The sequence below is a fragment of the Narcine bancroftii genome, chromosome 10 (assembly GCF_036971445.1).
Source record: "Narcine bancroftii isolate sNarBan1 chromosome 10, sNarBan1.hap1, whole genome shotgun sequence".
Taxonomy (NCBI): domain Eukaryota; kingdom Metazoa; phylum Chordata; class Chondrichthyes; order Torpediniformes; family Narcinidae; genus Narcine; species Narcine bancroftii.
Genome location: NC_091478.1, coordinates 91,516,327 through 91,541,066, shown reverse-complemented (window position 1 = coordinate 91,541,066; position 24,740 = coordinate 91,516,327). Strand labels below are relative to the sequence as shown.

The window sequence follows — 24,740 nt, the reverse complement described above, 5'->3', positions numbered from 1 at the left end:
CGTCAGAGGAGGAGGGAGGGGCGGGGCGAGGCGGAGACGACGTCAGAGGAGGAGGGGGGGGGGGATGAATTTTTTTTTAACGGCCGGAGCCGAGCCAACAGCCAGCCAGCCAGCGCGCGTGACCGCCAGGCGGGCCGCCGGAGCGCGCGGGTGGCGCGAGCCGCTCCCGGCCAGGAGACAAGAAGCCCGCTGTCAGAAACCGTGCGCGTCACGGCTGGAGGTCGCCAGCGATTCATCTCAGCGAAGGGAGGCAGAGGAAAGGGGAGGGAGGGGGGGAAGGAAAGGAGAGCACGAATGGTCTTCAGCGGAACCGGGTGGCCGTGAACCGAGCCAATAAACGGCTCCTCAGCTGAAGGAAAAGTACATCTTCCTCCTCTCCCAAATCCAAGCGGAAACCCCCCCCCCGAACAAGATCGACAAAGAAACAAAATGCGGCGGAGCTGAAAGTTGGCCTCGTCCTTTAATATTCCTGAGGGAGAGGAGGGGGGGGGGTGTGGGGGAGAGACCCGGCCCGGCCCTGCCCGGCCCGGTGAGTGAAGATGATGCAGAAGCAGCTCCAGCGGGATGAGGTCTACCGTTGGTTCGGCGAGCTGAATTCCTCGCAGAGAGTGGACTTCATCTGCGGACTGCTCGACCTCTGTATCCCCCTGGAGCTCCGCTTTCTGGGCTCCTGCCTGGAGGACTTGGCCAAGAAGGACTACCATTCTCTCAGGGACTCCGAGATCAAGGCCAACAACGTGGCTGACCTCGCCAGTTTGACCAACATGACGGACGAAGTCGTCCGCAGCAAACTCATCGTCTCCCTGGCCTTGCTCTGCTCCGACAACAGGGAGGCATCTGGGGTCTTGTACCGCACCCTGACCCACATCGATTCCCTCATCAACAACTACGGCCTTCAGCTCCACGACAGCACTGGGGACGAATTCCTGCTCTTGTTCACCATGGCTTCCAACCACCCTTCCTTCACCTTCCACCAGAAGCAGGTCCTGAGGCAGGAATTGCTCGAGATCCAGAGAATCATGGACAGGAGTTCGAACGCAGCCACCGGCTCGGTCGCGGCCGCCTCGACGACGATGGCAGCCAACTGGGACAGGAGTTCAGCAGTCTGCAAGGTGGGATGCTAACTCACTCACACAGACACACGCCCTCCATCATTTATGGGCCAAATTATTATTTCTCTCCATAAAACCCTTCTTTCAATTGACTAATTTGTTCTGCAAATTGCACAGTTGGGGTAATATTGACTGTTCCTACAATGTGAAGAATTGAGAGGCTAGCTTCTGATTCTTTACTGCTATTTTTCTTTTCAAGCTTGCATCTGAAAATTGGATATTTGTTTTTCAGGCTATTGTTTTTTTGCTCAGTCATTTGAAGTGTGACTTCCCAATAACAGTTTATGGCATGGAAACAGGCCATTTCGGCCTTTCAAGTCCACGCCGGTTGAGGTGACTGATTCTTAAAACTATGATACGCAGGTGATGCACCAAGATCTAGTTGGTGCCTTCGTTTCTTTTCATGTACTCCGCTTCAAGGACCTCGTGTATCCATTTCTGCCTCATCACCTTAGTGTTTCTGATCTTGTTTGACTGCTTGGAGAAACCTGTACTTCTCTAAATCAAAATTTCCCCAAGTTAAGCCAGGTCATTGTCTTTGATTCCCTGATCACTGTGTCTGCAATTTGTGCTTCTAATTTGACTGTGATCTGAGATCCTGACAATAACTGCCTCCATAGTATCATCTCTTTCTACCTCCTACCTTTGCTCTTCAATGTGGTCAATGCTCATTCACAACAGTGTTATGTTCTAACTTGACTATTCCAAAGCTCTCTTCTGGCCTACATGAATTTCAATCATCCAAAACATTGGTGCCTGCAGCTGAATTCAAGCCGAATCTTGTTCACCTTATATTTGACTCCTGATGCTTCATTTTTAAGATTCTCATTTTCATATTTAGATAACTGACGTCACCCTTTTGCAATTCTGTGACTTTCTCCAGAAGAACGCAAAAAATAGGAACATGAGTCGGTCATCCACACCATCAAGCCTGTTCTGCCATTCAATATGGTTGAATGAGCTGGGGACTCGGCTTCACTTTCCTCCCTTTACCTTGTATCCTTTAATTCCCCTACTATGCAGAGATCAATCTGTCTTAATATGTTTAACAAGAGAAGACTCTTCTGCTTCCTTAGATAGAGAATTGCACAGATTCACAACATTTTGAGGAAGCAATTCCTCCTCCATTCTCTCCCAAAACTGGTGGCACAGCCTGGTGGTCATTCTTAGTGGTCAAGCGCCAGCATTTGGGGCTGGAGTTCAAATCCCCCGGTGTCTGAAAGGAGTTTGTTCGTTCTCCCCATGTCTGCATGGGTTTCTTCCAGGTGCTGTGGTTTCCTCCCACTGTCAAAGCATATTGGGGGTGTAGGTTAATTGGGTGTAAAGGACCTGATACTGTGCTGTATTTAAAAAAAAATTAATTCAAGGCTGTATCTTCTCGACTCAGCCAGCCCATGGAATCCACTTTCCTCCCACTATGTTATCTGCTTTTTTTCATGATTTTGTATGTTTCTGAAAGATCCCCTCTCATTCTTCTAAACTGTAGACTGAAACTCCTTCATCTCTAGAATTAACATTGTGAACTTCCTCTGCACCACCTCAAAAGGCCAGTTATATCCTTTCTCAAGTGAGACCAGAACTGCAGATAGAACTGTACAGTTGCAGCAGAACCTCCTTACTTTTAAATTCAATTCCTCTAGCAATGAAGGCTCAACATCCCATTTGCTTTTTTGATGACCCTTTGCACAGCAGATTGCACCCTTTCAAATTTAAACAATAATCTAATTTATTTTTTCCAATGTATTTGACCTCACATTTACCAACATTGTATTACTTGCTTAGCCCATCTCTCTGCAGAATTTCTGTGTCCTTTGACACATTTGCTATTCCACTCAATTTTGTGACAACTCATTCTTCCAACTTGGGGTTCTCTTCCTTCTCCCCATAATTAATGATTATGCCCCTTCATGGTCTTAGCCCAATGTACTGAATTTTTCTTCCCAAATTTCTTTTTTTAAAATTTTTGAACATTCATTTTCCTTTCACTCTTTAATCTTAATACCTAATATAACATGTCCCTCTTTCCTTTGCTATCAGTTTATGACTAATTATATTACTACAACAAGCCTTGCGATGTTTTGCTGTGTTAAAAGTACTGTTAAATTATTGTTTACTTTCTTTCAGAATCCTGTAGATAATTTTATTTCAGGTGTGAGTTTTTGTCATCTGGTGGATATAAAAGAATCTTGATTTTTTTTTTTCCTATGCTCTTCATGGTTATACCATTTCATGATGAGAGAGAGATCTTTAATGTGCATTCATGTAAAATTTAAGTTAACATAAAGACTAATGTAAATCCATAACTGGCATATGTTTAGCATGCTTAAAAATGTTTTTGTATGGGCTACGTGTTTGGGTATTGTAATACTAAAATATTAGCATTGCACTTTCAGAAAAGGTTTTGAATATTGTTTGGTAAGTAGAATAATGGGCAAAATTGCATTGTTTGTAGAATTTTTGTAGCCTAATTTAAATTTTAGCTGACTTAAAATACTTTTATATTTATTTTAAAATCTTCATTTTAAGAAAGAAAATGTCTAATTTTGTAAATGAATGTATTCAAATATCATACAAATATAGTATTAATTGTTTTAACTTAGATTTTGTAATTAATTTGTGATTGTGGATTTGGCATTGGCGGATTGGAAAAAAAATTATTTCCTTGATCTGTTGGGTAATTATTTCCAACAGGCTGTCACTTAAAATTAATGTTCTGTTTCTTACTAACAGATCTGGAAAAAATTAGAAAAAAGGGAATTTTCAAGATAACAGGTTAAATGAACTGCTATAGCTTGACACGTGCTTACATGTTGAATCTGAATGATGTCCCTATTTTTTTCATTGCTTTTACCTTTAAATTGGCGACATGAATACTGAATTTCAAATGCAAATTGCAATCTGTGGAAGTTGGAATTCTTACCTTTTGTAGCAATTTAAACAGATTCACAATATAATCAGCCACTCAAAGTAATCACCATAGTGAGTTTTTGTTAATTATTTACATAAGTTGGCACAGAAAGGCCATTTGGACCTCTCCAGATTTTTCCTGTTGCCCTGCAACTCGTTCTGTCTTGCATGCCATCAGTTTCCACCTCTCCACTTTGTACTGTTTATGTCTTTCAGGAGACTAAAATGTGGAGGAAGGATATCAAAAGGTTCATTTGAAAAGCTTTGAAAGAAATTTAAAAAAATAAAAATGCTAAGAAATCCGTTACTCTGCACAATGCGATGAATAAATACTATCACATATTAATTTTAAAATGATATGTTTAATTATTTAAAATTAGATGATTCACAGATATTGCATGAGATGATCTTGCATTTTGTCAAGAACAAATCGATTTATAATTTAAATTACAATATGGCAGAATTTAAACAATTAATAATGTTGGAATACTTGGCAAATTTGTGTTACTTGATAGCAAATTTTATGTTTGGTGTTAGGCAGAAGAGTTTGGGCAGAAACTTAGGATCAGGGTAATAAAATATATTTCAAAACTATTGTGAATTTATTTGCAACCAGCAGTCCAGGCATTATGCTCAAAGGTGTGAGGTAAGGTTGTCACTAAATTAAGTGGAAAAGTGGAAACTCACTCCTTTGTCAAAATTTTATCTATCTGAATCAACAGCCTTAAAAATTGGCTTGGATATTTTGGATTAAAAAAAAATTAAACATTAATACAAATGCTAAATGATTTTCACTAAGAGCTATGATAACATGAAGCTATTTTTTAATGGAAAATTAGGTACCTGGATTTGCAAATTTATATTAACATTTAAGATGTCAATATGTAGCAATTATTGAGATATTAAGAAAATGGAGTATTTTTCCATCATTACTTTTTTTTTAAAACAAGAGGATTTGTTTTAATCACATCCTAAATCCTAATTTTTGAAGAGTGCTAGGTGGATTACATTTAGCAGTTCCTAAAATCTGGAAAATTGGAGCACCATAAGATATTTAAAACAATCTGCAACCAAATATGGAGGATTATGAAAGTATGTGGGCTATTTGCAATAAATTACTGTTGTATTTTGTTATAACCAATAATTTTGTTTCCATTCCAATTGAAGTTTGCAATGATAACTCATTACAGTTGTCTTATAATTAAAAAAAAATAGGTTGCTTCTTTACAATTTTACTCAATGTACAGGATAAATCTGGAGCTGAAGCCCTGCATTGCTCTGGGAAAATAGTATGAGGTGTTCTAAAGTACAAAAAAAGCCTACTTAAACCACCTGCAGTTGATGTTCCAAGATACTACTATCAACATCTCTTGCTCTCTCTAAAAGACAATTGGGCAGGTATATTCATAGGAAATGCTGAGAAGGATATTGGCCAAGCACAAGAAAACTCCACTAGTTGAGGAGAGAACCATGGACAAATTGAACTGAAGAACACATTTCTGTGTTATTTCCAAAAATACCTATCAAATTTGTGAGACACTGTTTCTCATGGACAAGGTCATAATGCCTAATCCTAATCAGAAGTAAAGTAAAACGTAAATCTGTGGTTGAAGTAAAAACACACAATGCTGAAGAAATTCAGCAGGTGAAACAGTGTCCTTTATCTTTGGCTTGGCTTCGCGGACGAAGATTTATGGAGGGGGTAAAAGTCCACGTCAGCTGCAGGCTCGTTTGTGGCTGACAAGTCCGATGCGGGACAGGCAGACACGGTTGCAGCGGCTGATGGGGAAAATTGGTGGGTTGGGTTTGGGTGTTGGATTTTTCCTCCTTTGCCTTTTGTCAGTGAGGTGGGCTCTGCGGTCTTCTTCAAAGGAGGTTGCTGCACGCCGAACTGTGAGGTGCCAAGATGCACGGTTTGAGGCGATATCAGCCCACTGGCGGTGGTCAATGTGGCAGGCACCAAGAGATTTCTTTAGGCAGTCCTTGTACCTTTTCTTTGGTGCACCTCTGTCACGGTGGCCAGTGGAGAGCTCGCCATATAACACGATCTTGGGAAGGCGATGGTCCTCCATTCTGGAGACGTGACCCACCCAGCGCAGCTGGATCTTCAGAAGCGTGGACTCGATGCTGTCGACCTCTGCCATCTCGAGTACTTCGACGTTAGGGATGAAAGCGCTCCAATGGATGTTGAGGATGGAGCGGAGACAATGCTGGTGGAAATATAGCAAAGGTAAAAATACATAACCAACGGCCCTTCATCAGCGAATAGAAAAATGTAAGCAGGTGTGTGAGCAAAAGAATAAGGGGGGGGAGTAGGTGTGGTTGCAAAGGCAGGAGATGATGGGTGGAGAAGAGAGGGAGGGGACAACTGCGATCAAGGGGAGGAGGGATGGCTAAGGGAAGGGAGAGAGGAGAACTTGAAGGGGGAAGGAGAGAAAGGGAAGAGGAGAAACCATAAAAGTCAAAATGTTAATGCCATCTGATTGGAGAATGCCTTGACAGAAAATCAAATGTTCCTCCAATTTGCAGGTGGTCTTGGTGGGATAGTACATAAGGCCATGGATGGACATGTGAGTATGGGAGTGTGATGCAGAACTGAAATGGCTGGCTACTGGGAGGTCTCTGTAACTGTAGTGGACGGAGTGGAGGAGGTCACGTGATGGAGTAGTGGCTGGTCGGGGAAACCGGCCCTTCACAGAGAAAGGCAGAGAGGAAAAGTGTAAAAAATTTTCAAGATTTTAAAAAGTACAAGAAGAACTTGAAGATGGCTCCAAAGAAGGAAAAGTCGACAATGTCAAGCAAAGAAGAGATAAATCGCAGGAGAAAAAAGGAGGAAGACCTTACTGGTGTCCGGGAGCAGGGAGCCCCCCCCCCCCAGAGGATGGCCCGATCAATGAAGCCGGTGAGCGGGCAGCTGGGTGGTGACATCCTCCAGAACGGTCTCGAACTTCGGCTTACAGAGCCCAAAAAGGAAATGCCAGCACGCATTATAGCAAAGACCCTGATGGGACCCTGACAGTGGGATACTGAATCAGCAATTGGAGAGGCCATAGAGGAGACATTGGTAGAAGAAGGAGCAACATGGAGCCAAGAAATGGAGCAAGAGAAAGATGAAGGGGAAGATAAAGGCATACAAGAAAAAATACAAGGCAAAAAACAGAAGCAGATGATTGATGAAGGGATATTTTGACAGTCAAATAAAGATACTAATGGACATAATGACTGAGCTCAGTAATATAAAAAATACTATGTAAGAGACAGATTTAAAAATGCAAAGAATGGAGAAGGCTATGACAGACATGAGAAAATGAACTGATGAAGTGGAAGACAGAGGGATAGTTGTGGGAATGGAGGTGAATGAGTTAAGAAAAAAACTGGAAGATAGAGATAAGAAGATTAAGAAGACACAAGATTTATTAGCCCAAAAAATTGACATTTGAGAGAATTTCAGCATACATAATAATATAAAAATAATGGGCATGAAAGAAGGTGAAGAAGGAGCAGATAAAAAGGGATTTATACAAAGATGATCCCACGGATCTTGGGAGTGGAACAACTCCAAGAAGAAATAGAAATTGAAAGAGCCCACAAAGCACTGGTGCCAAAGCTGCAGCCACATCAGAAATTGCGCTCCATACTAATAAAACTAATAAATTACTGGAAAAATTATTAATTGGATTAGAGCACTGTTTAATGGTCCTTTGGCAAAAGTAGTAACAAATGGGTATGTTTCAGACCACTTTAAATTGAGTAGGTCAACTAGGCAGAGATGTCCATTATCACCTTCCCTGTTTGCTTTGGCTATAGAACCATTTGCAGAGCTGATAAGAATGGAACCCATGATAAAGGGAATAAAAGTAAAAGAGGAAGAATATAAAATTATTTTATTTGCGGACAATATTATAATATATTTAACAGATCCAGATAAATCAATAAAAAAAGGTTATATATAAAATTGAAAGAATATGGGGAGATATCAAGGTACAAGGTTAATATTGATAAAAATGAAGTGATGCCAATGAACAAAGTCAATTATACAAAATGTTAAAAGGAATCCCCTTTTAAATGGCTATCACAGGCTATAAGTTACGTTGGTATCAGGATAGATAATAATTTAAATCATTTGTATAAATTAAACTACCAACTGTTAAAAAATACAGGAAGATTTGGAGAAATGGAAAGATTTACCATTAACTTTAATAGGGAGAGTAAACGGCAACAAGATGAATATATTTCCACAGATACAATATTCATTCCAAACACTACCGATTCCCTTGACGGGAATTTTTTATGAAACAAAATAAATTAAATTTTTATGGAAGGATAGAAAATCAAGAGTGGCTTTTGAAAAATTAACATAGAGGATTGCAGTTACCAAATTTCAAAAACTATTACAGGGCAGCACAGTTAAGATATCTGTCAGAATTTTATCAGACATGAGAAAAACTGGATTGGCTCAAGATAGAATTATATAAATTAGGAGAAAAAGTCCATGAACATTTACTCTATAAATGCAATGAGAAACTGGTGCAACACAACAATTTACCAATTCTACATCATATTACTAAAAAAATGGAAGAGAATACACCTGGAGTGAAAGATGATAAATTATCAAATTCCAAAAATGCTACTAAGGGAAAACCCATTAATACCTTTTACAATGGACAATTTATTTTTTAAGGAATGAGCTAGAAAAGGAATTAAAAGAATTAAAGATTGCTTTTTGGGAATTTATTAACATTTGAACAGTTAAATACGGATTATCACATGGTGCAATATATTCATACTATTAGTTGAAAACTTATTTAAAAGAAAAATTGGGAACTAGCCTAAGATTACCTGAGGGTATCTGCTATGAATACTTAATCACAGATACTGCGATAGTAAAATAAATTTATCACAAACATGTACAGCAAATTGCAATACAAGAAAAATGATGAAGCAATGTACAAACCCAAGAAAGTTGGGAAAAAGATTTAAATATACGAATAAAGAACGAAACATGGGAGGAACTATTCACAGGGACCATGAGTAATACAATAAATACTCTGTTTCATATGATACAATACAATTAGCTACATAGACTATATGTTACACCTCAAAAGTTATAAGAGTGGAACCCAACAATATTGGACAGATGCTTCTGTTGTAAACAAGAAATTGGAACAACATTACACGCAATTTGGACAAGTACAAAAGTGAAGACTTTTTGGGAGGATTTAAACTTAATATTAAATAGAATTACAAAAAATAAGAATCCAAAAGATCCAGAAATCTTCCTGTTAAACAACCTAAAAGTCAAAGAATTAGGCCTAAAATTAGGCTCAAGAAAGATTTACTCTGATTGTGCTTGCAGCAGCAAAAAAAAGTGCATCATGATAACGTGGAAAACAGAGGCAATAATGGTCCATAGAAATGAACAAGTGTATTCCATTCGGAAAAATACCAACAATCTAACAGACAAACATACTTTATTTCAACAAATTTGGGAACCATCCATAGAGTATTACAAACTGCCGATTTCAGACCTCTATCTCTTAAAGATACAAGTATGACAATACTTAAATATCGAATTTTGGATGACACAATTTCTTTTCTTTCTTTTGTATTCTTTTATTGTTTATTCATTTTTCTTTCTTTTTATTTCTTGCTATACATTATAGGGGTGGGGAGGCTGGAAGGAAGGGGGGAAAATGAAAATGTCACTGCATATTTTAATGATGAATATCTGTATATATTATTAACATGGTTCACGGTGAAGTATTAAATAAAAAATTATAAATAAACAAAAACTCTAGTGGATGGAGCGAAGGTGCTCAGTCTAAGTGATCTCCCAATCTGTGCCTAAGTCTCTCCGATGTAGAGAAGGCCACAAAGGGAGCATCAGATGTAGTAAACAAGTTCTGTGGATACACAATTGAAGTATTGCTTCATTTGAAAGACCTTTTTGGGGCCCCGGACTGTGATGATGAGGGAGGTGTGGGTGCAAATTTTGCACTTCCTGCAGCCACGGGAAGATGCTGGGGATTGGTGGGGGAGGGATGAGTGCACAAGGGAGTCACGGAGGGAGCAGTCCCTAAGGAAGGCGGAGAGTGGAAGATGTGTCTGGTAGAGGGATCCTGTTGCGTCACAAATTCCAGAGGGTAATGTGTTGAATGCAAAGGCTGGTGGGGTGGTAGATGAGGATAAGGGAGAATTTATGTTTGTGGCATCTGGGGATGGGGGCAGGGCAGATGGTGGGAAATGGAGGAGATGTGGGCAAGGGCTGAGTTGGTGGTGGTGGAAGAAGCCAGACATTTCGGAAGATTTGGACTGGAAGACCTCATCTTGGGTACAGATGTGGTGGAGATAGAGAAATTGAGAGAAGGGGATAGAATTCTTGCAGGGGCAGGGTGTGAAGAAGTGTAGTTAAGGTAGTTGTGGGAGTTGATAGGTTTGTAATGTATGTCAGTGGAAAGCTTGTCTCCTGAGATGGAGACAGAGATCTCGGAAGTGTAAAGTGTTGTCGGGGATGGACCAGGTGAGTTTGACATCAGGATAGAAGTTGGCTGCAAAGTGGATGAAGTTGGCAAGCTCATCACTGGTGCATGAGGCAGCTCCGATGTTGTCATCGATATACTGGAGGAAGAGTTCAGGGTCTTACCTTTGTGGATTGCTTCAGAAAGCCCACAAACACGCAGGTCTAGCTGGGTCCCATGGCTACTCCTTTGATTTGGAGGAAGTGAAACAAATCAAATTCCAAATCAAAGGAGTGGCCATGGGTCCCAGTTATGCCTGGCAGTTTGTGGACTTTGTGGAGCAATCCATGCTGCAAGCCTAAACAAGATGTAAGTATTCATTTCTCTTGAACACAAATGTAAAATATTCATTGAAGCCCTCTGCCATCTCCTGTGTCTACATATGTTTATGAGCAAAATAATCCTTATAAAGACTTGTTCTCTCCCTAGTTGGCTTTTGTTTTTAATATCTTTGCAGAATCACTTGGGATTCCTCTGTACTTTTATCTGCCAAAGCCATCTCGTGTCCTATTTTTGCCCTACTGATTTTCCAGTGAGGAAAATTCCTGCATCTCTTTCCTCCTTGAGGGATTCTCTTTGAGCCCAGCTGCCTATTGTATGCTGGCATATTCTTTTTCCTAATTAGATCCTCTCATCCACCAGGATTCCCCAATCATGCCAAGCTTGCTGTTCATTCTAACAGGAACATGCTGAGCCTGAGCTCTTTCTATTTTGTGTTTTATAGACCCCCCCCCCCCACTTGCTAGATTTCTCTTTATCTACAAATTTCCTCTCCCAATCAAATTTTGAGTGTTCATGTCTGATTCTATCAAAATTAATCTTGCCCCAATTTAGGATGTTAACTTGAAGGCCAGTCTCTTTACCTGTAACTATTTTAAAACTAATAGAATTATTGTTTTCTTTGAACCAAAGGATGACCAATATAATAGAATTGTGGTCACTTGTCCCAAAGTGTTCTTCCTCTGACACTTCAGTCAGTTATCCTTATCCGCCAATAAGAGACTAAAATTGCTACAGTTTAAAATCTTGTTTTAAACTCTCAACATTGGAGTAGAATTAAGCCATTCTGCCCAGTCCAATCTGCTCTATCATTTAAATCATAGTTGATGTATTTTTCCTCTCAATCCCAGTCTTCTTCCCAAAACCAAAAATGCCCTTGCCAATCAAGAGCCTATCAACCTTTGCTTTATATATACCTAATGACTCGACCTCCAAAGGCATCTGTGGCAATGAATTCCTCTGTCTGAAGAAATGTATCCTAAGATAGCTGAGATTTTAGAAAGTGCTTGCAAATTCAATTGACATTAAATAAATCTGTTATTTCAAATGTTTTGGATAATGCCCTAATTATTTAATTTTATATTAGCCAACAAATAACTCCCTCCGAATGTAACCAAAACTTACTCTTGGCAGGAGAAATAATTCTGGTAAAGCATTGCAAGTCCTGTGCTGCCTGGATGACACCACTTGTCTGAAGTTTCAACTTTGCATTTACAGGAATTGACAGAGGTACAGCAAATCTATCCCGATATACTGCACAATAAAACTGTACAGAGAAGAGTAAGGGCAGCATTATTTTATGTGAGTTTATTCAGTTTTCTGAGAGTAACAGGAGAAATTGTCCTTGAATCTGGTGGTGCATGATTTCACACTCTTGAATGTGCCTTCTACTTGGAGAAGGAGGAAGAGAGTGGTCAGGTTGGGATAAGTCCTTCAGAATGTTGGCTGTTTTTCTGAGGCATAAGGAGGTGTACATGGACTCAATGGATGAAATGATGGTCCTGCATTCACAGTTCTTCGCAGTTTCTGTGTGTGGAGGTGTTCTCACATCATGGAGTAATGATCCTGCCAGAATACTCTTGGTGGTGCATCTTCAGAAGTTGTTGAGGGACACTGGGACTGTGCCATATTTCCTCAGGTTCCTGAGGAAGGAGAAGCTTTGCTCCACCCTCTTGGCCATCTCATCAGCGTGGTTGGTCTAAGGCAGGTCACTGGAGATATTTACTCCAAGGAACTTAAGGCTGTCCATGATCTCCACCTGAGCGTCATTGATGTGGACTGGGAAGTGAGCTGTACTCCTCTAGTTGAAGTCTATGACTAGCTCCTTTGTCTTACTGACATTGAGGAAGAGGATAATACTAAGCACTAGATTTGTTAACTCCTTTCAATATTCCCTCATTAATGTTTGAAGTGCTTGCTGCAACAGTGCGATATTACATGATGAAATAATCACTCGTGCATTCCTCAAATTCCTTTTTCCAAAGTATCCTTGCCAGTTTGATTTGTCCAATCAATATGTAGATGATCAAGTTAATTATTATCATCACTATTAATTATATGCTATTAAAGAAGGGAACTGTAATGATCTTAATTATTTATGCCTTTGATATTTCACTTTATGCTTTGCCCTTCCGGGAGACAATACTTTGGAAGAGATAGACTATTCCCACCCATGGCTTCTATCCCCTGCTATCATTTGAACAAATTCCATATCACTACCCACTCTGTCCATATCTGAGTACTGCATTGATACCTTGCTTTATCAACAACATAACTCTGCTTCTTTTCTTATTTTTGCCTGATCTTTTGGAACAATGAATAACCTGGAATATGAGTTCACAGTCATAGTTTATCGGCAATAATTTCTCTGTATTAAATCAAACTTGTTTGTCTCTATTAATGCAGTCAACTCGTTTATTTTGTTACAAATACTGCGTGCTTTCATATAAAGAGTTATAAGATTTGGCTTACTTGCTCCAAATTCAATTTCTGCTGCACATTTTTGCTAATATTTTCTTCCTCTTTGTCATACTGCTGCTCACAATCTTGTACCACTGCTGTCTCCTTTTGATTTAGTAAACTTCTCATCCCTTGAATTTCCCCACCTCTGCCCCTTCCTGTTTATAATTCTATTTATGCCATTTACAGGACACTGTTCCCAGTATGATTCAAATAAAACTCATCCCAGTGAAACTTACTCTCTTTCCCCTGTATTGGTGCCATTGCCCCATGCATCAGAACCCCTTTCTTCTGCACAACCTTTGAATTGCAGTCATGCCTACTGTATGTCATCATTGCTTACTGAGATCGCAATAAATGAATCCTCGCCCTCCTGATCCAAGTTCTTTATTAGGCCAGAAGAAACACCTTTCATCCTGCCACTGGCCAGGCAACACGGCCTTAGGCATTCAGGACTTGAGTGACTTGGGAGCCTGGAATTAATGGGATTGCTCAGGAAATTGGCTTAGATTCAATGGTCTGTATGTCTCTTTCTATGTTGTGAGAATATCATTTTTTTACATCCTTATAAATCTACTACAGTATTTTCAATAAACTGCTATTAATTCAAACTTAGCTGCTCATTTCCCAGCCTATTTGAAGTGTCATTGCGGATTCACTCAACTATAACCTTTCCCAACAAATTTAGTTCTCCTGGCCTTTGGGAATACAGGAAATAAATAGGGTTGTTAGTTTCTCAGCCTATGGCAATACTGTGTCGGAAAGAAATAGAGCTGTGGTTCATGTCTCCTTGGGATGATGGACTGGTTCACAAGATAAAGGAACAGAAGTAGACCTTTTGACCCTTTGTGCCTGCTCCGCAACTCCACCATGAGCTAAAATGTTCTCACATCTGGTTCCAAATTCCAGCCTTTTCCCCCATATCCCTTGATACTTTGACTAATTAGATACGTATTAATTTCCTCCTTAAAATCCCCCAGTGAGTGGGCCTCCACAGCTGTGTGTGGCAACAAATTCCACAAATCTACGACCCTCTGGCTAAAGAAATTTCTCCTCATCTTGGTTTTAAATGGGTGCCTTCTAATTCTAAGACTGTGCCCTCTTGTCCTGGATTCACCCACCAATGGAAACATCTTATTCGCATCTACGCTGTCCAATCCTTTCAGCATTTGAAAATTTTCGATGAGATCCCCTCTCATTCTTCTATACACCAATGAATTCAGTCCAAGAGCTGGTAATGTACCTCATATGTTAGCCCTTGCATTCCAGGAATCATCCTGGTAAATCTTCTCTGTGCTCTCTCCAAAATTATTACATCCCTTCTCAGGGGCCAAAAACTGCACACAGTACTCCAAATGAGGTTGGATAGCTTTGAAGATGAAATAGCAAAAGTAAAACTGAGGCAGAATTTTGTTACAATATTTGAATAGGGGATCTACCATCTTGGAATGTTGTGGATCACATTTCTCTCTCAATCTTGTCTCTTAAATCAAAACTAAGTGAGGCAGTTTATCATATGTAACTTTTTTCTCTCATTCCTAACCTACCTGTTTTTAGAGGTTAAATTGTTATCCCACCTTGCTACCCCGTCCATTCATAACCCTCCCCTTTTCTCTGTCTAGAATTTAAAGCAGTACAAGAGGAGACCATTTCTAGTGTTTCTTGAAATCAGTGCCAATTTTATTCTTGATTTACTACTTGCAGGCAAAGTTATACTGATTTATTCTGGCATATCATTTTGGTATTTCAGTTTGCAGAATGGGTATAAATGCTACCTCAGTTGTTTTCTTTTACACTTGTGTAGTATGGTTTTCTGTATCAGTCGCTATAACTATTTAAATATAATTTATAAAGGATTTTGGTTAGAATTACCCTCTACTATATTTGACCCAGTGCAGTTTGCTAAATGTATAAATTAAGGTATAATTATCTATGTTTAGCACTGTTTTTTAATAGCTATAGCTGTGATGTTCCTGATTCTAGGCATTGTTTTTACTAACACAATCTATTACATTGGTTTACATATTTAGGTGGGGGGGGGGGGGGGAGGAGAGGTGCAGGGAGGGAACGAAATTCATGAAACATTGCCAGAATCACTACTGAAAAATGATTATAACTAAAGTAGAAAGATTCTTTAGAAACGAGTATAGAAAAATTGAGTTTAAAAAAAAAATATTTATATATATTTTACAAAAGAATGCAGTTCTGGGGTTCATTATTAATCTCTGATAATGTTGGATTACTCTCTGGCCATGAAGGTGTCTGCATGCAAGAATGCATACACCTTACAAAGGGTATTGAGCTGCTAAGATCAACAAACTCTGCATTAAACCTGTAAATACCTTTTTTAAACATGACAACATATTTCACGTTCATTGACACAGTGACAGTTTGTTTTGTGAGCAATTCAGGTTGACATCTCACTGACAGTACAAGTAAGACACAATTTCAAAGTGCAGTTACAGAGAGAGATCAGTTGGTACAGAGCAACGGCGACATTATTTTTGCAATAAATCAATGAGGGAATTTTAACTGTGGAAGATGGCAACATCTAAATAATATTAGATAAGTAAATGCATGTCTCAAAGCTTAGTGTGAGAGAAATAGTTTCTGATTCATGGTATGCTGGCAACAGCACTGGAGGAGAGATCTGATCTATTGGGATGGGTTTTCCTGAACTATACTGACACCAGTATCATGACGAATTGTATATCTAGATTTGTAGATTGGGCTTTAAACAAATTAGATGGGGAAGGGCTCCAAGAATGTAGGTTTTAATAAATTGGGAGAAAATGAAAGAACAGTGCCACAGGATAGTAAGCTGACATTCATGAAAATATGCAAAACATCCAAAGTTGTAAATAACTGCAAAAAAAAGCAATGTTTTTAAAGTTTAGAAGCATATAGCATTTGCCACAAGATGGTCAATAACAAAGGTAGCAACTTGTGAATCTGATAGAATAGCCAGTACAAAAATCTGGTTGTAGAGTGACCAGGACTGAGTATTTAATATTCCAGGTTATACACTGTTCAAAAAAAAGCCCAAAGAGGAAAGGCGATGGGGTGACATTGTGAATCAAGGAAGGTACAAGAATAGTGATAGATAATGATATGGGCTTGGCTTGAGTTAAAATCGTGAATAGCAGGGGAAGAAAAATATGTGACCTGTCAATAAATTGGACCATAAATGAGGAGATATAAAGAGCATGTTTGAAGGGAACTACAATTAGTACAGGAAATATTAATATAAATGTTAATTGGATGAACTAAACCAGCAAGGGCATCATAGAAGATGAATTTGTGGAATGCATCAGTGGTTGATTTTCAGAGCAAGACATTGCTGAGCATACTCGGGAATGAGGTGCTTTAGATTTGGTTTTCTGCAATAAGGAAGGATTAATAAGAAAGCTTGAGGTTAAAGATAAAAGATAAAATAGTAACCACTGTATGATTGAACAAAAATACAGTTTGAGGATGAAAAACATGGATCCATAACCATGTCTTCAACTTAAGGGCAATTATAATAGTATGAAGGAGGAGTTGACTAAGGTGGACTGGGTAAATAAGTTAAGAGACAGTAGCATATATATTCAATCATTATAATGCTCAGGAAGTGTTACTCCTAATTAAAAAGAGGGAAAAAGTCAGAATCTATGGCTAATGTTAAGGATAATGTTAAATTGAAAATTTGGATATACAAAGTGGCAAGGGCTGGTAGTAAATCAGTGGTCTGGGAATTTTTTTTTAAGGATTCAACAACAGAAGAAAAAATCTCATAAGAAAAGAGAAAATGATTTTTGGGAGAAAACTTGCATGTAGTGTATAAAAACAAACTAATTGTTTCCACGAATATACAAATAGGAAACTGGCAGTCAAATTAAATATGGGTCCTCTAAAGAAAGAAGCAAATTAATAAATAACTGCAAATAAAGAAATGGCAGATATATTGAACACATTTGCACCAATCTTCACTGTGGAAGAGATTGATAATATCTCTAAGGTAACCTGGTTGAATGTAAGAAAATTCCAAATGGAAGGGATAAATTAATGAAGAAACTTGGGGGTGGTGGAGGCAGAATGGTAGACAAGCCATTAGGACCTGTTAGATTGGACACTAGGGTCTTAATGGAAGTGACTGTAGAGATAGTGGATGCATTGTTTAAAATTTGTCCTAACTCACTGAATTTCAGGTAGTTATGAGAAGGTTGAAGAAAGTGATTCCTTTGTTCAAAAAAGGAACAAAGGAACTACAGGCTAACATTATTGGCAAGATTCTACAATCAAAGAGGAAATAACTTTTAGGAAACATGCATGTAATTAAAACTCTTCGACATGATTTTATTGAAGGTAAATCATGTTTGACAAACTTACTCAAATCCTTTGAAGATGTAAGCAAGTGAGTTGATCTTGTGCAACCATATCACCATCTAGTTTGGAAGCTGTACCACCTCGGATTGCAAGTGAGGATAGTGAAATCAGCGGAAAAGACCATTGAGGAACCTCTTCCTAGTATGAAAGACATCTACTGTACTAGATGCAGGTGGAAAGCAATGACATTATGAAAGACTCCAAACATCCTGCATTTGAACTGTACTCCCTTTTGCCATCTGGCACTCAGGCCCTTGCATCCAGAGTGGGAAACAGCTTTTTCCCTCAAGCCATCAGGCTCCTGAACTCCTAGTACAGATGTGGATAGTGTACTGTGGACTTTCAATGTATACATCTTAGTACCTTAATATTTTAATGTGTTAACTGCTTTCCTAACTTGCATATATGTAAGTATGCTCTGTGGACCTGGAAAAACGCTATCTTGTCCTTCTGTGCAAGCATGGTATGAACAATAAATAAAATTGACTTGACTTGATACAGAAGGTGGGAAACCTGTAGTTATAGTGTATTTAGATTTCAAAATGTCATTTGACAAGTTGCTGATGGAAGTGAGTTGGAATGGATTAAAAATTGAGTCCCTCATAGGAGACAGTTGGAATAAATGGGTGCTTTTCGGACTGAATGAAGTTGAGTACTGCAGGGATCAGCTCTTGGCTAGCAAATGTTCACTCTTTATATTAATGACTTGGAGGAAGGGGCAGTGTGCAAGTTTTTCCATTTTTCTGGTGATGCGAGAATAGGTGGAAGGACATTTTTTGATAAAGACACTAATTTTACAAAGGGATAGAGATAGATTAAGTGAGTCGGCAAAAGACTGGCAAACGGAGTTCAATGTGGGGAAGTATGTGGTCATGTACTTTGGTTAGAGGAATTTAAAGGTAGATTGCAAACTAAATGGTGAGCGACTTCAAGTGAGTGAATTACAGAGAGGTCCATATTCCCATGAATCATAAAAAGCTAGCAAGCAGGTTCAACTCGTATTGAAGAAGAAGAGAGTAGAGAGCACAAAGCTCCTTAGTGTGCATATAATGTATGATCTATCCTGGACCTGCAACCCACAATAAATTTTAAACAAATACAGCAGTGCCCACACTTCCTAAGGAGGTTGAGAGGGGCAAGTCTAGTGGTCCCCATTTTGACAACATTTGACAGAAGCACAACTAAGAGCGTTCTGCCTGGCTGCATCATTGAGTGGTATGGTTGCTCCAAAGCACAACATCATAAGTCAATACAGAGGATCATTAAAATGGCCGAGAAGATCACTGTGTTCTCCCTTTCCTCTATTGACTACTTAAATAGGGCTCAAAGAATTAGCGAGGATCTCTACCATTCATCAAACAAGATCTTTGACTTCCTACCATCTGAAGGGAAGTACAGGAGCATCAAAATCAGGACTGCCAGACTGGGAAATAGCTTTTCCCACAGATTGTTGAATGGTGTCCTTGGGTCTCTTCTAAATTAAATTAGTAAATTATTCTGAAATGTGTATGCTTTATATTTTATGTACATGCAGTATGTGATTATTATGTGCTGCACTGTGTGTGCACTGTGGTCCAGAGAAACATTGCTGCATCTGGTTGCATATGTACAGTCAGATGATAGTAAACCTGAATGTACATTCTGAACTTCATTGCCAAGAGAGTCAAACTTTAAAAATAGATAAATGGTTTTTTTTTGCAATTGTATAGAATGTGAGTGAGGCCTCACCTAGAATACTACATCCAGTTTTGGAGGGGTATGGAGAAATAATAGATGAGCAGTTGATGCCAGCATAGATCAGCTGTGATCATATGGTGGTACGGGCTTGAAGATCTGATGGCCTATTCCTATTTTCTTGTGTTCTTATAAAATCTTAATTATGTAGTTTTATTGACCTATTTATGTTAAGCATCATGACGTGATGTTGATTTTTGTGGCGAAGATTGAATTTGCTTTATGAACTGTAATTGTGATTGGATGGGTGATCATAAAATGTTTCTTCCACATTGAAGGAAACATAATTTTCTTTCTTTTTAAAGATAGTACACAGAGCTGAAAGTGGTGTGCATTGTTTGCAAAATGCATTACAGACATCAGCACATTCCTGTGACGATTCGTCCCAAAAACGGTCTTCAGGCAAACATTCAAAATGTAAGTTTCAACATGCTTAAATCTTACCTGTGTCTATTGGAGTCCCAGATTAATCTTGTTTGATAATATATTGCAATTATGTGAATTAAACATATTTGACAGGTTATCAGAATTAAGAAATCAAAGAAAGAAAATAATAAAATGCATTCTCTTAATCTCCTCAGTGGATTGTGATGTAACTGTTGAATTTTGAATTGTTCGAAGTGGATGTTACGAGTTGAGAGGAATTCATTTACTCATCTTCAACATCCAAATAGTAAATTTATTATCCATACAATTAGCAATATATGATGTGAAGGAAAAGGAAATATGAGAATCAAATTGCTTCATTAGTTTGGTGCCACAAAAATCATGATTCGCAATCGGGTGGCATATTCATGAATCTAGGATGTTCTTATTGTCCCATCATTGCCAAGAGTTTCAGGAACATTTTTATTCCTCTCATTGTCAGAAGTTTCAGGAACATATTTTTAATGGTATGTTGAAGGCACGTTTGCATTTTTAAATTATCTTTCTAAATTATTTTTGGGAGAAAATGTCTTTGTTCAATGAAATCCAATCTTTCAAAATATTTGCCTTTCTCATCAGCCTGTACATGAATCCTATGCCAATGCAATTATAAGAATTGGTTTTAACCAAAGTTTATTGGTCTCTTTGCAGAAATTCTGAGTTTAGTAAAAATAATAACTGAAAAGTTGGAGTTACTTGTGAAGCTCTTTCGTCATTTGAATTTTTATGAAATATATTAGAATAGGAGGAGTCACGTGATGGAGTAGTGGCCGGTAGGGGAACCCCAGCCCGCTCCAGAAAAGTTTAAAAAAAAGATAGAGAAAAAGCAAAGGCACAAACTTAAAAACTAAAACAAAGTGAAAGTAAATATATTAGAATAAAGCCCTATCCAGCGAAACGCCAGATGATTATGTAATTGTGAGAAAGTCTGAAAACGATAGGATCAGACAGTTACTCCTTTCCAAAGCACATTGATCTTTTGTTTACTGGAAAACTAAACAAAGAAGCCTTTATACATGGGCTCAGTTGACTTTGTTTCTCCTTAACCCTTTCTTGAAATAGTGCAAAGCTGCTGTGGTACTGAAATTGAGCAGCTTTAGTCTTGCTGCTTTTCGTGACTTGTTTATACTGGCTGTTTATTGTTACGTGTGGGAGTGGTTGTGAGGGTCCTTCGAAAGTAAACTCTGCTTCATATTATAAATACTCTTTGAGAATTGGAAATAATTGATTTCTTTGCGTATAAGTTGCCATTTTAATATGTAAAAGTATGAGAACTTTCCTTTTATTAGTTTTGAAAAAAGTATCAAAAAAGCCAAAGGTAAAACAAGTAACTATCTCTTTTTATAATCTCTGAATTTGCCTTGAGCTTTCCAAGTGCCTTACCACGGGCAGGCTTTCTAAAGGAAGAGTTACAAAATATGTAGAATTTAGTGTAATGGGAAATAATGGGCAAGTGGCCTGAACAGGATAAAAAGAAATCTGCTGGGGGAACTCTGAGGTTAGAGCTCTATCAGTGTGCGAAAAAGAACTGTCAATGTTTTCATGATGGTCAGCATGGATATGGTCGGCCAAAGAACCTATTTCTCTGCTATTTGTATGTAGGGTAATCTACTTAGTGCTGTGATGAAGGTACCAAATCATTAAATTTATTCAAGATAGTTCTGACCAAAGTGATTAATAGAAGTTTTTGAATTTCTAAGCCTGCAGTTCAGTACAGTCTACATATAGCCCATATATGGTACTCAATAAAAAAAATCGATTCATGTTCAATTCTCTTCTGTCTTCTGAAGGTAGAATGTAGTTAATTGGATGAAATCAAACATTAGTAACTAATTATAGTTTGAAAAGGTTAGCTTCAGGATTTCTAAAATGATTCTCTCTAAGAAATTCAAATATCATGATACTATTTATTTTAGAATTATACAATTGAAAGAAGTTTTTTATGGAATCATTGATAATTTATTGTCGTTTCGCATCACTCTGGAAATTTGCCTGGTCACTTTCATGTGTGTTATGCTTATTGTGCCTGAGCCAATCAAGGGCAGACAAGATTTAATGCCCTGTGCAATTTTCCTTCTGGAGTATTACCAGGGAAATTAGTCCACTGTATCCTGAGAGCATGTGATAATTGGTACACCCAGAACAACTTATTTTTATTTTCCTTGCTTTCGACTGGATTGCCACCAAGTCCCAGACCCAATACACATTTTCTATCATTTGAACACATTCCCATATCCCACCACTGCATTGATTACATATCACGATCTCAACTTCCATGTCCCTTCCCCCACCTTGCTCTGTACTTTCCTTCATAACGCACTATGCAACTTGAAAGAAAATATGTAACACTGATGGTGTGGCATTTAAGTTCTGGGATTTCATTGATTTCTGAGCCTTTGTTCTTTGCTTTCGTCAAATGGAATTCTTTTCTCATGTTTGATGCATGGTAGTCAATGCAGTTTTTTTACTGCACTGTAGTTTTGTACAGAAAGTGATACACAGATAGATAGGATGGTCAAAAGGGCTTGTGGCACTCCCCCATTGGCCTCATCAGTCAGAATACTGAGCACAGAAGTTGGGAGGTCATTTTACTGTTGCGTAAGACCCCATTTGGAGCATTGTGTTCAGTTTTGTTCACCGCACTACAGGAAAGATATTGTCAAGCTGGAGTGACATTTTCCAAACTTGGCCAACAATTGTTACTCACTAGCAAGCCATGTTTTTTCACTGTTGTTTGCAGACTGCTGCAAAGTACACCAGAGGCAATTAGGTTATTGGGACATAGTGCATATAGGAACAGGCCCTTTAGCCATGATGTTTGTGCCAAATTAAATTAGTTCTGTGCAGCTTGCAAATGATAAAGATCCCTCTATTCCCTGCACTTTCATGTCCATCTAGAAACCTCTTTAATTGCTTCCATCACGACTCTTGCGAGCCTCTACCATGCACCCACCACAAAAAACAAAAAAAACCTATCTCCCTTGTAGTTTCTCTCTTTCATCTTAAATGCATTTTCACTTTGGAGGAAAAAAGCTTTTGTCTACCCTATCTCTGTCTATTAGGTTTTCCTTTCGCATCTGATGATCCAGAGAAAACAACCCATGTTTGTCCAACCTCTCTTATCACTCATTTCCTTTAAACCAGGCCACAACCTGACAAATCTCTTCTGTACCCTTTCCAAAGCTTCCAAGTTCTTCCTGTAATGGGGCAAACAAAATTGCACACAATATTCCAACTGTGGTTAAATCAAAGTTATTCTGCAGCATGTTCCTCATCATTAATGAGGCCACTGTTATTTTCGGACAGAAACTCTTTGCGCAGATTATATACCTGATGCTCCCACTGGTTTTCACTGGAAATGGAAGGTTAGGGATGGGTTTTTAGAAGGAATGTGGATCCTGAGGCAAATGGATATTTGTATATCCAGTTCTCACATAGAAATGCTTAGAATTTCTGCAGGGATTGTTTAACATGATATTGGTTGAATTCATTACACGTATAGTAAAAACAAATCCTGGTTCTCAATAAAATTATCTTTGGAAACTGAGTACTTTTGTTTTTGTGGGATATATTTTGTTATTTAACCTCTAATTTCTTGCTTCTCCTTCCATGCCTTGCGGTTTTAACCATCTCTGTAACGGGGGGACAAAAGTTTCACATTGTCTGCCCAATCACTATTTTGTGCCTTTCTATTGGCTTCTCCCTTTCTAAGGAAAATAAACCCAACCTATCCAATTTCTCCTTATAATTGAGGTGATCCAGCCCTGGAAACATCCGGGCAATTTTTCTATCCACCTCCTCCAATGCAGTCTTGCACTTCTATGGCACGCTGAGCAGAATGGTACACAATAGTTCAGCGATGGTCCAACCAAAATTTTATAAAATCATGCTATGACCTCTCTGTCCTTGTATTCTAAGCCATAGTTAATGAACACTCATATATTATATACCTTTTTCACCACCTTATTTATTTGTGCTGTTACTTTGAGTGATCTGTGGACTTGTACACCAAGTCCTCAATATTCCCAAGAGCCCTACCATTTATGGTTATGACCTACCTTCCAAACTTACATTGCACAATAATGTAATAATACTGTTATATGCAACAAAAAATATTTCTGAAGTATATTTTTCTTTTTCAGTGAACATTGAGAGGATAGATCTGAAAGGATTACAGCATAAAAAGAATGAGAAAACTACTGAATATTCCTTTGAGGTAAAAATTTCTTTCTTTCATGATGAAGATCTGTTCAGTTCCATTCTACCAACACCTTTCTCCACCTGACGAAACTTGTTCTTTCCCTCAACAGAGTGAAACACGAAAGTCTTCAGAGGCTAAGGTTGTGATTAAAAACACAAAAGTGCTGGAGGAACTCAGCAGGAACCTTGAAGGGCTCAAGCCCAAAACGTTGGTTATATATCTCTATCTCCTATGGATGCTGCATGACCTGCTGAGTTCCTCCAGCATTTTTGTGTTTATTTTCCCACAATATCATCTCATGACTCTTTAATTTGCTCCAAATCCATTGGGTAGCCATGATCATAGGGTTTAGTTATACCTACTTTTTTTTAGCAGTTATGCAGAACAGTCCTCATTTCAACTTTACCCTGGATATCTCTCCCCAACTCTTCCTTCATGACATCAACAATTGGATTTCTGCTGCCTCTTGTGCCTGCATAGAACTTAACAGTATCATCAACTTCTACCCCACCCCCCACCCTCAAATTTACTTGAACCATTTCCAACATCTCTCCTCTTTGTGGACTTCCATGACTACATCTCAGGAGATAAATTATTCACAGACATTTATTACAAAACCATGGACTCCCATAACTACCTGGACTACATCCCTGTAAGGATGCTTTTTCTTTCTCTTAGTTTCTCTACCCATCTACCCAGGATGAGGCTTCCCACTCCAGAATGTCTTCTTTGAGA

General features: G+C 38.6%; 1 protein-coding gene across 2 annotated transcripts in view; it reads left to right on the top strand.

The window, feature by feature from the left end:
• The first annotated feature begins 74 nt into the window (after window positions 1-74).
• zcchc14 (zinc finger, CCHC domain containing 14) overlaps window positions 75-24,740 on the top strand; it is an 87,474-nt gene continuing 62,808 nt past the window's right edge. For both annotated transcript variants that reach the window (XR_011345880.1, XM_069901822.1), the window contains exons 1-3: window positions 75-1,112; window positions 19,684-19,795; window positions 23,947-24,020. Coding sequence is in view for 1 of the 2 variants with exons in the window: in XM_069901822.1 (XP_069757923.1) it covers window positions 540-1,112; window positions 19,684-19,795; window positions 23,947-24,020 (759 nt within the window). In the remaining variant the exon portion in view is untranslated. The remainder of the gene's footprint in view (window positions 1,113-19,683; window positions 19,796-23,946; window positions 24,021-24,740) is intronic.